The sequence below is a fragment of the Onychomys torridus genome, chromosome 9 (assembly GCF_903995425.1).
Source record: "Onychomys torridus chromosome 9, mOncTor1.1, whole genome shotgun sequence".
NCBI lineage: Eukaryota > Metazoa > Chordata > Mammalia > Rodentia > Cricetidae > Onychomys > Onychomys torridus.
This window is the reverse complement of record NC_050451.1, coordinates 44,083,315-44,098,602: the sequence shown is the minus strand read 5'-3', so window position 1 is coordinate 44,098,602 and position 15,288 is coordinate 44,083,315. Positions and strand designations below refer to the sequence as shown.

Genomic DNA, 15,288 nt, shown 5'->3' with positions numbered 1-15,288 from the left:
GGAAGGGCTGGATAGATGGCTCAGTGATTAAGAACCCTGGCTGTTCTGTTAGAGGACCCAGGTTTGATCCCAGCACCCACGTGGCAGCTCACAACCATCTGTAACTCCAGTTCTGATGCATATGTACACAGGTATACCTGCAGGCCAACCAGCCATACACACAGAAAAAGAATCCTTTCTCTTTCTGTGCATGCTTGTGTGTGTGTGCGCGCGCGCGCACACACGTGTGTGAGTGTTTTGTTTGGTTCTGGGGTTTGAACCCAGGGCTTTGCACATGCTAGGCAAGTATTCTACAACTGAACTAGTTCTCTTTTTTGACTTTTGGATTTGAGACAAGGTCTCACCGAGGATGGTCCAGGGTGGCCCTGAACTTGCAACCTTCCCCTCATTGTTCCAGTGGCTGCAGTTATAGGTGGACACCACCTGATCAGCTAGTAACTCTGATTCCGAAAGTAATGTAAGATTATGAGGTGTTGTGGTAGTTTGAATGACAAATGTCCCCATAGTCTCTGTTATTCAAATACTTGGTCTCCAGATGGTGAAACTGTTTGGGTAGGTTTAGAAGGTGTGGCCTTAGAGGAGGTGAGTCACTGGCTACTGGCTCTGAGATTCCAAAAATTTGGGGTTTCGAAGTCCATGCTGTCCCCACTTTCCAGAAAGCTTCCTGCTTTCTGTTCAAGATGTGAGCTCTCAGCTTCCTGCTCCAGCTACCGTGCCTCCACTCTGCCACCAATGTGTTTTAAAAAAAATTTTTTTCCCAAGATGGTCTCACTGTGTAGCTTGGGCTGTCCTGGAACTCGCTCTGTAGACCCTGCTGGCCTTGAATTTAGAAATCCATCTGTCTCTGTCTCCTTGGTGCTGGGATTAAAGGCACGCCTCCGCCACTACCACCATCAGGCTAAAAATTTATGCATTTAATTTTATGTCTGAGTATTTTGCCTGCATGTATGTATATACACCACATATGCGCTTCATGTCCACTGAGATCAGATGAAGAATAGGATCTCTGGGAAATGGAGTTATGGATAATTGTGAACTACCATGGGGGTGGTGGGACTTGAATCTGGGTCTTCTGCAAGAGCAGCAAGTACACTTACTCTCTGAACCATGTCTCTGGCCCCCTCCCCCAGCCATGGACTCTTATCCTTCTGGAACTAGAAGCCCAAATAAATTCTTCTGTAGGTTGCCTTGTCGTGGTGTTTTATCACAGCAATAGAAAACTAACCAATACAGGTATTTTATCTTTCTTTCTTATCACCTGAAAGGTCTAGAAAGAATGAGGGAGGGGGCTGGAGAGATGGCTCAGAGGTGAAGAGCACCGACTGCTCTTCCAGAGGTCCTGAGTTCAATTCCCAGCACCCACATGGTGGATCACAACCATCTGTAATGAAATCTGGCACCCTTGTCCATATAATCTTAAAAAATCTTAAAATCTTAAAAAAAAAAAAAAAAGACAGTCTCTTAACCAAAAAAAAAAAAAAAAGGAATCCGTGAACACGCAGTGCACAGATTATGTTTTATTTTCTATTTTTACAAGTTTTATTTATGTGCACCTGTGCATGGATGTGTGTGGTGTGTGTGGGCATGTGAACGTGTAGAGGAGAGTTGGTTCCTTCCAACTGTGTGGGTTTTAAGGATTGAACTCAAGTCATTAGGCTTGGCAGCAGGCATATGCACCCACTAAGCAATCTTGCCAGCCTTACTGTCTTTTTTGAGACAATCAGAGCTGGGTATGGTGGCTGGCACCTGTCATCCCAGCACCTAGGAATTTGAGACCAACCTGGGCACCGTGTCAGGGTTATAGTGTTAGGCTGGCCTTAAACTCTCCATTGTCCTTGTCTGAGGTTACAGGTGTGTGCCACCATGTTTAGGAGCTTGTAGCTTTATAATTCTGTTTCCTACTGAAAGACTCCAGTTTCTTAGAGGGCTGGTTGATTCCAGGTTTGGGGCATAAAATACAAGATGTCTGTACAATAATCCATGTCAGCAGAGAAACAGGCAGGAACTATCAGGATCCTGCTAAAATGACTTGGTCAAGTTTCCATCAGCAAAGGTGGGAGGATGTGAGCATTAGTAAATATAATTTACTAAATGCAGTGTTTAAATCTGGAAGATCATTGTGTGTGCTGTTTTAACTATCTGGCCATCCTTTTGAAAGGCAATAGGCTGGGGAAATGTAGCCTAGTTGGTAGAGCATTTGCATAGAACATGAGGCTTTGCCAGCACTGTGTCATCCTTGCTTGGCAGTTTGGGCTTGTCTCTGGATATAGGAGGCCGGAGGACCAGCAATTCAAGGTCATTCTTGGCTACATAGAAAATTCGAGTTTGAGATATGTGAGACCCTGTTTCAGAAAAGAAAAAAACAAACAAACCAAAGATAATAGGAGACTAAGTCATTTTAAAGATGGTGAATAAAGGAAACTAATTAATGGTTGTGCTGTTCATACAAACTGTCACAGGCAATGAAACAGAAGACTGAGGGAAGCATTCCTTTATAAAATGTATTCCAGCCCTTAAAACAGAGTCCCAGTGTGTCTGCTTCCCAGTTCCTAATATATTAGTTAATCCAGGAATTGAACATCCATGGCTAGATTCTTCCAATGGCTAACTTGGAAAAAAGAAAGGAATACAGGAGAAATTTGTGGATTGATAGATTTAACTATGTATGAAATACATACAGTGCTGGGCATGGTTGCACATGCCTGTAATTGCAGTCCTTAGGAGGGAGGCAAGAGGTTGTAGAGTTCCAGTGGAGGCAGGGCTGCACAGTGAGACCTACCTTAGCAAACAAAACCCTGGGATGAGTCCGCGGTAGATCACTTGCCTAGCATTCCTGAGGCCCTGGATCAATGCTCAGTACTGCAGATAAAACAAAACTGAAAAGAAGAAAGGAAGGGAAGGAGGGAAGGAATCAGAGCTAACACCAAGCCTGGGCACGGTGGCACACACAGGAGGGTCAGGAATTCACTGCCAGCTCCTCTAACAGGTTTGACATCAATCTGGGCCCAAGGACACCTTGTCTAAAACAAGCATACAAACAAACTCCAAACACGCAGAGACCAAAACTCAGAATATCTTAAGCTCGTTCTATTTATCTGACATGAGGTCCAATTTTACTGGCAAAAATCATGTTTAAGGCTCCTGTGTACTTGAGTCCAGGGAAGGTATCTGGGGTCCCAGTTCTCTGCCTCCTTCCTTGAGAGCCCCAGTTCTCAATCTATTTCTCTTCTACATTTTCTTTCCACTGCTCCTTTTCCTCTTAAATGCAGACTTAAAGGGCCAACTCCAATCACTGCAGAGCCGGGAGGAGCTGACAGCTAACTGTCCTAGAGTGTTGTCGCTGCTACTTTGAATGCTTTACTCCACTGACTCAGTTATCCCAACGCTGTGAGGTAGAGGCACATTGAAGGGATAGAGCCGCTGGGAGCAGAAGGCATTGTTTTTACCCCTGGCTAGTTACAAAGATGAGGATGACTGTATGTTTACTGATATTTAGAAGTCATACCATTTCCTTTGACAGAAGATTGTGCATATTTATGAGGTATCTTGTGATGTTCCTTTTTTTTGTACTTCTGGGACAGGGTCTCTTCCCTAGCTGTCCTGGAGCCTCCTCTGTAAACCAGACTGGCCTTGAACTCTGAGAGTCTGCCTCTGCCTCCTGCGTGCTGGGATTACAGGCCTGTGCCACCACACCCCGCCCTTCAGGTCTTGTGTGATTCTGTTATCTTTCAGTGCAGAGGAACGTTAGACCTTACTTCTGCCAATTTAGGACAAGACCAGCCTTCCCCAAGCTGTAATTTTATGTGTAGTATATTCCATGGCTGCATTCTTTTTTGTGGTCCACTCTGACCTTTAGTAAACCTTTCTTCCTTGACCAGTGTTCCAGCAGTTTCTTGGAGAACACTCAGCATTTCCTCACCCAGTTATTTCTTCTCAGGGATTGTCCAGGAATTCCATTTTGTTTGAAGGTTTTCCCTTTTTTTCTTATTTTTGTCATTTATTAGTCTTTGAGAATTTCATGTGTACACAATGGTCTTTTGATCAAATCCACTCCTCCTTTCCTGTTTCCCCCAGACCTTTTCCAACATGTTCCCTCTGAACTTCAGGTCTTTTTTTTTTTTTAATAACCCCCTGCTGCCCCTATGCACAAAGATGGGGGCCATTCACTGGATAATCTTTGGCTTGTGGTTTTCTTTGTAGACAGGGTCACTATGTATACAGTTGTCTTGCCTTGGTGGCAGGGTCCTTCAAGTGTTAGGATTGAAGATGTGCCGTTATGCTCAGTCTGACTGATTTTTGAGCTGTACAATGGGACTTTCATAACGTGCTTGGAACAGTGCCTGGCACACAGATGGTGCTCTGAAGTGCCTTGTCTAGCTGGCCTTCAGGCACACTTGCCAGTAAGGGAGAGAGAGGAGGATCAGGAGGACAGGCCTATCTTTAGCTGCACAGTGAGTTTGAAGCCAGCATGGGCTTCATGAGACTTTGTCTCAAGTAAAAGAAAGTGTGGTGGGTTGGGGATTTAGCTCAGTGGTAGAGTGCTTGCCTAGCAAGCGCAAGGCCCTGGGTTCGATCCTCAGCTCAAAGAAAAGAAAGTGTGGCTCCTGGTTCAAGTCAGGCAGGAGGGAACCAGAGGAAGAACCAGCAATGGGGAAGACAATGGAGACAAGCTTCTGCATGTCTGTGTGGGGCAAAGAACCTAACCCTAACCACTCAGCAGCCTGCTCTGGCCTCCCTTTTTAAGACTGGCCTTTACTATGTAGCCCCGGCTGGCCTGGCACTTGCTATCTAGACCAGGCAGGCTGGTCTCAAACTCCCCAGGGTCAAGCTGCCTCTAGCATCAAAGGTGTGCATCACCATACTAGGCTACATTCTTCAGAAGAATAATGCCTTCTAAAAGTTCTTACTGTGTGAGCCAGCATCAAGACAAATGGGAAGTTGGAAACAACATAGATGTAGAAAATAAATGCAAATCTCTTATTATCAGACAGCATGGGAGGAGGCCTGTGGCCTGGCCTCCCAACACTCAGACGTTTTAATGTCAAACTGTTCATATTTTCTAAGAGCCTGGGAGTTCTCTACCCAGATGGGGCGCTGTGCTGTCGCTAACCTAGAACCTCAGGTCACATTCTTCGAACACGCCCCTCCAGGGCCTCAAGCTCAGCCAACACCTCCTTGGGCAGATCCTGGTTGACCTGCTCTGTCAGGTAGCTCCTAATATCACGGACCTCCTGTTCCCAGAAGTCCTTGGGGATGGAGAACAGCTGAATGGTGTCTATTGCTTTGAGGCCACTGAGATCCAGGGCTCCTTCCTTTGGTACTAGCCCAATGGGAGTCTCTTGGGCACTGTCTTCTCCTTCTAATCGCCTGCAGATCCAGTCTAGCACACGAGCATTCTCCCCGAAACCTGGCCACAGGAAGCGGCCTGCTTCATCTCGCCGGAACCAGTTGACATGGAAGATGCGAGGCAGCCGGGCTCCTCTGTGCCCTTCCATGCTCAGCCAGTGTTGGAGGTAGTGCCCAAAGTTATAGCCGAAAAAAGGCCGCATGGCAAAGGGATCATGCATAATGATCTTTCCTAAGGAAGAAAGGAGGGTAGGTAAGGAATCTTCCTTTCTAGGGAAGGAAAGGGGACCCCGAGTCCAGCTGGCAGAGGCTGGGTAAAAGAGCACAGTTCTGAAATCTGCAGGGAAAGTGAAGAGAAGGGATGGGAGATAGGGAGTCAAGGTGGGAGCAGTGTGTGGGCAAGGGCAGGGAACGGTGGAGGGTGGACATTCACCTTTGTGTTCAGCAGCTGCTGTGGACTCAGAGCGCATGGAGCTGCCTACAAACACCCCGTGACGCCAGCTGAAGGCCTCATACACCAGAGGTACCCCTAGAACACCAATGCACAGGTTTACAGGCAACCCCTCTCTTCCAGTTTCAGACCCCATGCCTCCCGCACACTTTGCATTCATCACGGGAGAAGGAGACAAACAGCAGCAGCTGGAGGTCCAGAGTGAGGGGTCCCGTGAGTTTTCAGTAGGGGAAGGTTGGAGCTTGACTGCAGAGCTGGGCCTTTTACTACAAAGGCAGAGAGCCCCATGCTGTTTACCTTTGGGTCTGCGGCCTCCAAAGATGATGGCATCAATAGGGACACCCTCTGGTGCTTCCCAGGCTGGGTCCATGATGGGACACTGGCGAGCCGGAACACAAAAGCGTGAATTTGGATGCGCACAGGGTTCCGTGTCACCTGGCAGAGAATGCAAATACCATCATTTCCAAGGTCACGTCCACTGTCAACATGGACATACATGAGCACACACAGTGATACATTTTTTTTTTCCTCTTAATTTTTCTTCCTTTCAAGATGCTGAGGCTTAACCCGGGTATGTAAGGATTCTGTCCTTAATTATGTCATCAGCCTGGGACGGCGGCCCAGCCTAAAAAGCGGGCGAGCCCTCTGTGTGTCTCCCTTTTCTCTTTCCGCTCTCTTCCCTCTGGGTGGTCTCTCTGTTTCTCTGGTCCTTTCTCTCTCTCCCTTTCACCCCTCTTTCCCAGTAAAGCTCTCGAAAGGTAACTATGGCTCGTGATTCTTCCGCCAACCAGCACACTCCTCGGTCGGCCACAGCCATGAGCAGCGCCGCTTTAACCAACAGGGATCCTAGGCAAGTCCTCTGCCTCTGAGCTCCATCTCCAGCCCTTGCAAGGTTTCATTTGGTTTCCTCAGCTACTTCCCTCCCACCTTAGGAAGGAAGAAGGGAGAAGGAATCCAGGACATCTTCCCACAAAGATCAGGCTGTTCATCAATCGATAATGTCGCTATCGATAATAGACAACAGTGAGAGAGGAATTGGGATCTGACGGGGCACTTTGGGTACTTGGCACTGACCAAGACTTAAGGAAGCAGAGTTAGATATTGGCATGTAGTTACAATAATTTTCTTGCCGGGCGGTGGTGGCGCACGCCTTTGATCCCAGCATTCAGGAGGCAGAGCCAGGCAGATCTCTATGAGTTCGAGGCCAGCCTGGGCTACCAAGTGAGTTCCAGGAAAGGCACAAAGCTACACAGAGAAACTCTGTCTTAAAAAAAAAAAAAATTCTTGCCAGAAACTTTATCTACAGGATTATACTTCCCAGACTAATTTTCCTAAGCCTAAAGCAAAACCAAGAATGTCAGGTCAATGTTTCAAGCGATTGGCTTTTCATTAACAAGCCAGGGAAGACAATCTCCTGAGCTATCAAAATGCAAACAGGAATTGCTTTTATTACATATTCATTTTATTTGTTTATTGTGATAGGGGTAGGTGTTGCCATGGCGTGCATGTGGAAGTCAGAGGACCAAGTGTTCCGTCTTCTTCCTCCACGAGGGTCCTGGGAGCGAATTCAGGTCATCAGACCTGGTGCTGAGCACTTCAACATGCCGAGCCATCATGCTAGCCCAGTGATGGATTTTAAAGCTAGCATTACTTTGGTTATTTCTGTGGGCCTGCCCAGACCCCGAGAGAGTGGTAGGTTGGGGCATGAACTCAATCAGGGACATAACCTGAGGAGCCAGAGCACCTGACACCTTCAGATATATTGGAGAGAAGCTAGGAACCAAGTCAGTGGCACAAGGCTGAGCACCACTGTGGGACCATACAGGCACAGTGCTTTCTCCATTGGGAGATGACGACCAGGCTGGAAGTGGGGGTGAGGGAGCCATAGATCAACAAGTCTGTCCCTGCCACCTCCCAGCCTAAGACCCCAGTACAGGGTGTTTATGGTTCTGGGAACTGAAGACGGGCATGTGACTCTCTAGCTATATCAGTGAATTCCAAGTTGATGAAAGGGTTGGGAAACTGGCCTGCAGGGAAGATTACTGTTTTTGGATTTCTCAGTTGGGCAGAGAGACCGAGGGGGCCTTAATGATGGTGTTAGAGAAAATAAAGGCTGGTCAAACAAGGGGGTTGACTGCTAGGCCGTCTGGAAGGCTCACAGTCGGCCTTCAGTGACCACAAGCCCTTCCTCTGCTCTGCTCTCTTCCTGTAGTTGCAGAAGGCAGTAAAAGTGATTGTTGGGAGTGCAAGGCGTGGGGAGGGATGGGTCTCTGAGGCACCCGCCGTAAAGACAGGGTCAGGAAATCAGCCTCCAGGAAAGTGTGAAGTGCTAGCCCAAGTTCATGTAGAAGGATTATAGCGAGGGATGGAAGGGTAGGGTAACTCCAGACACTGGTATAAGCAGGGGAATGCAGGAGCCAGGAGGCAAAGGAGACAGACTTCCTTCTTTCCAAATTGGTCAAATGTTGCCGGCCCAATTCCCTCTGTAACAGTTTTCTAAATAGTTCTTCCCCACAACCCCAGCTTATATTTACCATTGACAAGAGCTATGTATTTGATAGTATGTTAAACTCCGTTTACGTATTACTTAATCCTCCTATAATCTTAACAGGTGAGTACTATGATAAACCCCATTCCGTTGCTGGGAAAAACTTGTCGAAAACTTGAGGGAAGTTAAGTAATTACCCAGATCCCCAAACAATGATGAATGGATCAGAGACACAAACTGAGATCTTGCCTGGTGCCGGAAACCACAAAAGGCTACGGTCGCAGAGGGTTTTCATCACTAGCATTACTATGGCTGGAGAAATAGCTGCTTTTGCAGAGGACACAGGTTCGATTCCCAACATCTACATGGTGGCTTACAACCTTCTGTAATTCCAGTTCCAGGGGATCTGCTGCCCTGTTGACTGCATGCATATGATGCACAGGCACTTGTAGGCAAAACACACAGACACACATCCACCCTGGGGCCTCTGTCACAATTTCCTCACCCCACATACCAGGTTTCCAGGGCTTTCCCAGCCAGGAGGTTACGGTGACACCAGGTGGAAGAGGCTGGTCAATGCCTTCCCAGTACACACCGCCATCACTGGTCTCGGCCACATTGGTGAAAAGAGTGTTACTCTGGATTGTGGCCATTGCATTGGGATTGGTGGTAGCAGAGGTGCCGGGGGCCACCCCAAAGAAGCCGTTCTCAGGGTTGATGGCCCGAAGCTGACCTGCCAAACGTGGAAGAAAGGAAAGGCCTTTAGGAAAAGCTGAGACGTAAGGCTGAAGGAGGTCCTTCTCTATCCCTCTTTTTTTGGGGGGGACCCTAGATCTGATAGAGAAAGGCTTTGTTTCTGCGGTTGCTGGACTCACTGAGGTATGGGACCATGCTGGCTGTTAGGAAAAGCCCCTCACCTTCACTGTCAAACCTCATCCAGGCGATGTCGTCCCCCACACACTCGACTTTCCAGCCTGGCAAGGCTGGCTGCATCATAGCCAGATTGGTTTTGCCACAGGCACTGGGGAAAGCTGCCGCCACATAGCGCTTTTTCCCTGCAGGATTGGTGATCCCCAAAATCTGTGTCAGAGACAAAGAGAAGAGAATGGAGTCACCGAAAGTCAGGGCGTAGTCTGTATGGATAAGGACAGCTAGCAGGGAATGGGGCAGGGAGAGGGGAATGGACACTAATGTTTATTCACTAAGCAGGTGTCCTGCCCTTCTCTAGCGCAAGGGGAGCAGTCTTCAGCAGCCTGGAGCTAACACTTCAGGCTTTCAGGCTCACCGACCTGGCACCTGGCAGGAAGGAGCAAGGCCGAGGCAGATTGCCAAGGCTTCCCCAACTCCCCCACCCGCCCTCCACAGCTGCTCAGTTCCTCACCAGGCCCTCACCAGCATGTGCTCTGCCAGCCAGCCCTCATCCCTGGCCAGGCGAGAGGCGATGCGCAGGGCAAAGCACTTCTTGCCCAGCAAGGAGTTACCACCGTAGCCGCTGCCGAAGGAGACGATCTCCCGCTGGTCTGGCACGTGGCCAATCAGGGTTTTTTCCGGATTGCATGGCCACTGGCTCCCAGGATCCCCTGGAGACAATGGGGTCATAGTGCTGCTGGTAGTGGCATCAGAAACCAGGGTGTCAGGGACTGGAGGGATCAAGGATTGACCCAAAAGACACTTGGAAGTACTGACAGTGTCCAGGGGTAGCTAAGCCCCCCTTTCCAGGACCCATCAACTCTTGTGCCTTTATCAGACATGGAGACTGACTTCTGAATCTTGTGTAAACTGTTCTCCAAACAGTGTTACTCCAGTCCAGAATGCTTCCCTGGGCCTTGGGGAGTAATCATTCACATCCACAATTTCTCTGCAGGTGGGCAAGATTTGGGGTTCCCTCAGAGTGCAAGAAGGTCTCAGTGTCCTACTTTAGACAGGGTAGGTACTCACCATGCCCAGTCAGGGGCTGGCCCACTGAATGTAGACACTTGATGAAGTCACCATCTCCTAGGGCCTGAAGTACAGGTGTTCCCAGGCGGGTCATAATACGCATGCTTGCCACCACATAAGCTGAGTCAGTGAGCTGTACTCCAATTCGGGACAGTGGGGAGCCCACCGGACCCATGCTGAACGGAAGCACATACATGGTGCGGCCTACAGAGGAAGGTGCCACTTGGATGAAGGATTCCAAACCCAGCCATAGCTTCGGTGCCCCGCTTCTGTGTCCCTGACTTGTTACCCTGCATGCATCCTGGGAATCTCTCATCCACGGCTTGCTGGAACTCATCTGGCGACATCCAGTTGCCTAGCTGCCCACAGGCCCCGCCAGCCAAAAGGGGCACTGTGTCCCGCTGCGAAGGAGTGACAATCACCGTCTTGCTCTCTACCCGTGCCACATCCTTGGGGTCTGTGCGAGCCAGCCAGCTGGGGGAGACAGGATTGCCAGGAAATGGTGTCTAATAGATTTTGCTTATCTTCAGACTCACTTTGTTTTGGTTATTTATTTATTTATTTTTCAAGATAGGGTCTCAGCATGTAGCTCTACCTGTCCTGGAACTCACTCTGTAGACCAGGCTGGCCTCAAACTCACGGAGATCGGCCTGCCTCTGCCTCCCGAGTGCTGGGATTAAAGGCGTGCGTGGGCCACCACTGCCCGGTGAAACTCACTTTAAAAAAATTTTTTTTTTTTGGTTTTTTTGAGACAGGGTTTCTCTGTAGCTTTGGAGGCTGTCCTGAAACTCGCTTTGTAGACCAGGCTGGCCTCGAACTCACAGAGATCGGCCTGCCTCTGCCTCGCGAGTGCTGGGATTACAGGCGTGCGTGGGCCACCACTGCCTGGTGAAACTCACTTTTTAAGTCCAACTTTGGCTCCAGGTCTGTCTGCCTTATGTTTTCTTATCCAACTACATTTTAGTTCCTTTAGGTTTTGTCTTGTGAAGAGGTGTTTTCCTCAAGGCCCAGCCTTGGAGCCCCTACCCCTGGTAGAGATATGTTTCATGAAGTGCTAAATCAAGTGTGTGTGTGGGAGGGAGGGCAGTAGGTCCTTTCACCCCAAAAGCAAGAGCTCCCGTTTGTAAACACGTATCAACTTTTTCATTTAGTGTGAAAACATTCACTTCCTAGCCCGCTTCACCTCAAGAAGCTCCCATTCTGGTTCATTCCACTGGTATTGTCTAGAAATATCTTTGTCTTGGTGAACCCAAAGAGACCTCAGCCTGAGCAGTGGCCTTTGTTTTGGGGGCAGCTGGTGTCAAGGCTTACCAGTTCTTATACTTGGGGAGCTTCCGGATGAGACCCTGCTGTTCCAGCAGGGCCAGGGTGGCAGTGTTCTCAGCCTCAGTGCCATCACAGATGTGGATGCCCTCTGGTTGGCACAGACGGGCACTGCGCTCCACAAAGTCCCGAACTCCAGCTGGCAGCTGACCTGGATCTCCACTGAGCACACGCAGGGTCTGGACGCTACGGCATGGTGGTGACCAGCACGTGGGCCTTAACCCATGCCAGCTAAGCCTGTAAGAGTCAAAACAGAGAGGCAGCCATCCAGTGACTATCATGGGAGATAGGTTTTGGGGAGGGAGAAGAGGAAGCTCGGGCTCTGGAAGGCACTGAATGAAGCATATCTGGTTGTAGGCACCTCGACAACCAGGCTACAGACGGTATGTGGAACGAGCTCAGACTACCTGCCTCTGTGGCCTTTATGAGGTATGTGTCTCCTGGCCAGGAAAGCAGTGGTCAGATAGACGTCAAAGCACACATCTGGCTGTAGAAGCATGCATGCTGATACTGCACGTGTGGTCCATGCCCTGTTTTACTATGTCTGCTGCAGGATTAGAAAAAAGCAAGGGCCTTGTGGCCCAAGCGTCAAGGACCTGCCCAGATGAGAGCTTCCTAAGGCTATTTAAAAATCCTCACCAGTGTTCTTTTCAGTCAGTTTTTGTGTTAAAATGGCAGTTATTTTTATCTTCTTCTTGGTGTAAATGTCTCAACAAAGGGCGTAGTTTTTAGAGCCCTCTTCCAATGCCTGGTTTTCAGATTAGGATTCTTGCATAAAGACAGCTGATGTTGGGGGTTCAGATAGTGCATTTGTTCACCTGGGTTAACAATGATTGGCTAATTAAGTTTTTGTTATTTTATTTTGGTTTTTTGAGACAAGGTTTCTCTGTGTAACAGCCCTGGAACTCACTTTGTAGCCCAGGCTGGCCTTGAACTTACTGAGATTCGCCTGCCTCTGCTTCTTAAGTGCTGGGATCAAAGGTGTGCGCCACCGCTGCCCAGCTTAGTTAAGTTTTTTGTTTTTGTTTTTGTTTTTGAGCTGAGGATCGAACCCAGGGCCTTGCACTTACTAGGCAAGCGCTCTACCACTGAGCTAAATTCCCAAACCCTAGTATTTTTTAACTTGAATGTCACTGCCTAGGGGTCCTTGCCTAGATTTTCAGAAGGGCAGGGTATTCTGTATTGTTTGTTCTGTTATGCTCCTGGAAGACAGTAGGGTCTGTTGTGATTGGTCTGGACCCAAGACAGCAAAGGCCAAGAGAGGTAGTTACCCTCCTCATATGCAAGGCCTCACCTGCCAGAAACCCACAGTAGACCACGATGGCTTGAGCCTGTGCCCTCCTTGGCTCTCCTTGGAGGCCTCATGCCTACAGAACTTTGGGGGTTGGTCAGAACATGAGGACAGGAAACTCAGATCACAAAGAAAATGGAGCTCTTGGATGTGGGGGTTTGGGCCTGGGTGGCATGTTTTCCAGAAGACAAAATGGGCAGCATGCTGAGTGTGGCCTTAGGGGCTTGGTGGCCCAGCAAAGCAGGGCTCCTTGTACCCTTTTCTGTCCAGGAACATTTCCCTGAGAAATTAATTTTAAAGGCAGTCTTGAAAGCTGCTCTCCTTTGAAATCTGTCTCCCGTTGTCTTATACGAAGCACAGCTTCCTCCAGGGCCACCCCCATCCTCCTGCATGCCTCTAAGAGGGACGCCTCACTATCCTTCACAGACCACTCACATAAACTGACCAAGTAAAATCTGCGTGGGAGAGATAAGGAGTCAGTTTAGGCTCAGTGTCAAAGACCCTGGAGAAGGGGGCACACAGAGGAGAGACCCGCTTGTATGGTGGGAGGGCAACCAGCCAGGACAAGCTTGGGGTCCAGGACCTGCTAGGGGAAGAAGCCGGCCAAGTTAAAAAAGAAGGCAACTTGCACCCCTTCTCCCATCTTCCTTCCCTCCCTTCCTCCCCAGTCCCCAGGTCCCCGAGGCTCCGCTGGGCTTCATGCCAGGTTCCATTCTCTGGAGGCAGCGAATGATGTTTACCTTCTACCTTCTTTCGGGAGCTTTGAGCTTGGGCTCCCAAAGGCTCCACAAGCCCTTTGGCCTCAGGGCCTTAGGGCTCCCCACAGCCTTGAGGGGTGGACTGGGAGCCCCAGTCTGAAAGAATTACATCTGGTAAGTAAAGGATTTGCAGAGACAGGGCTCGGGAAGGCAAAGGAGAAGGGGGAGGAGGTTGAGAGTGGCAGACCGAAGACAGCACAAGCGAGGAGGAAGAGGCTGGGAGAGCTCGCGTGGGTGGAGATAGGGGGTGGGCAGGGAGACGCATCCCCCTGAGACCCAGGCTGGTCAACAGCCGCCCTGCCAGTCTCGTCCTAGGATGGGAAACAAGCGGAGGCAGCTCCGGTGGTGGAGCACGGAGTGGGCCCCGGGCTATGGGTCACTCACCGCACGCTGGGGAGGTACATAGCTGCCATGGCACCTGGGCTGGCGCTGCGGGGTGGCCACAGGAACCAGCGCAGTCGGGGGAGACAAGGAAGGCGGGGAAGGAAGGAGCGTGGCAAAGCCAGAGGGAGCTGAGGTTGGGCGGGAGGCGCTTAAAAAGGAGGCGGGCAGGCGCCGGGGCGGAACCTCGCTGGTTCTCTCGCCCGTCTGTGGGCCCGCTCACTGGCCAGGGCTCCGGGCATCAGCCCGGTGAAGCTTCCGCCCTCCAGTCATCATTCCCGCAAGCCTGCTCTCCCCATTGGAGGCTCGAGTTCATCTTGGGTCCGCCCACTCCGAGGCTCCGCCCCACGACCCGCCACGCTGCAGGGCTACTGATGTAATTTTGAAGGCTGTTGCTCCTTAGAGATAGCAAGCAAGACACATCGAATGAGGGATGAGACCAGGAACGGGAGCCCAGAATAACCAGACGTCTAAAACCTCGGAGACTGGCTTTGCCTTTCCAGAGCACTCCTAACCTTAGGCCTTTCTTTTGCAGGGCGCAAAGCTAAGTTTTTCTTAGTCCTCAAATAAAAATGAAAACAAACAGCTGTTGTCCTTGTCTTTCTCCTCCTCCTCCTCCTCCTCTTTCTTTTCTTCTTCTTCTTTTCTCCTCCTCCTCCTCTTTCTTTTCTTCTTCTTTTCTCCTCCTCCTCCTCCTCCTCCTCCTCCTCCTCCTCCTCCTCCTCCTCCTCCTCTTGGTTTTTTGAGACAGGGTTTTTCTGCGTAGTTTTGGTGCCTGCCCTGGATCTTGCTCTGTAGACCAGGCTGGCCTCGAACTCAGAGATCCGTCTGGCTCTGCCTCCTGAGTGCTGGGATTAATGGCGAGCACCACCTGCAGCTTGTCTTGCTTCTTATCAAGGGCGTTTTCTCTAGCACTATGGGTGGGATCTTTCAGGCCCAGGGACTTTCCTTTGGTCCTCCCCACCCCAATCCTAAGAACCGTATCTGCCCTCATCTTGCCACTATCATAAAGTCCTTGAGTAATTTCTTAACTTGACATTCCATCTTGAGACGCTGGGTATCTACAATTCAAATGTGGAAGCACTTCAAACTCAACACATCTGTGGGGAACATCTGCACAGAATCCTCCCTTGGCAACCCATCAGGTCACGTGGGTCTGCCCTTGCTTCTCTTAGGGCCAATTTGTGTGGCCCACCCTCCGACCACAGCAATCCGGATGCTCAGAGATGGGGACATGAGATCCCTGTCTGAGACTTTTTCTGTAAACTTTGGAGATGAGGTCATTTTCTGCTGGATTGCTGAGTTGGGAGAA

At 49.8% G+C, this 15,288-nt stretch overlaps 1 protein-coding gene across 1 annotated transcript; it reads right to left on the bottom strand.

Annotated features, from left to right (window-relative positions):
* Positions 1 to 4,950: 4,950 nt before the first annotated feature.
* Positions 4,951 to 14,188, bottom strand: Pck2 (phosphoenolpyruvate carboxykinase 2, mitochondrial). Its single transcript, XM_036199966.1, has 10 exons — positions 13,980 to 14,188; positions 11,535 to 11,783; positions 10,513 to 10,697; positions 10,224 to 10,427; positions 9,678 to 9,865; positions 9,203 to 9,365; positions 8,800 to 9,018; positions 6,095 to 6,232; positions 5,780 to 5,875; positions 4,951 to 5,578 (listed from the first exon to the last, which is right to left on the bottom strand). The coding sequence occupies exons 1-10, from the start codon at positions 14,006 to 14,008 to the stop codon at positions 5,124 to 5,126; spliced, it is 1,926 nt and encodes a 641-aa protein (XP_036055859.1). The 5' UTR covers positions 14,009 to 14,188; the 3' UTR covers positions 4,951 to 5,123.
* Between the last annotated feature and the right edge of the window lie 1,100 nt (positions 14,189 to 15,288).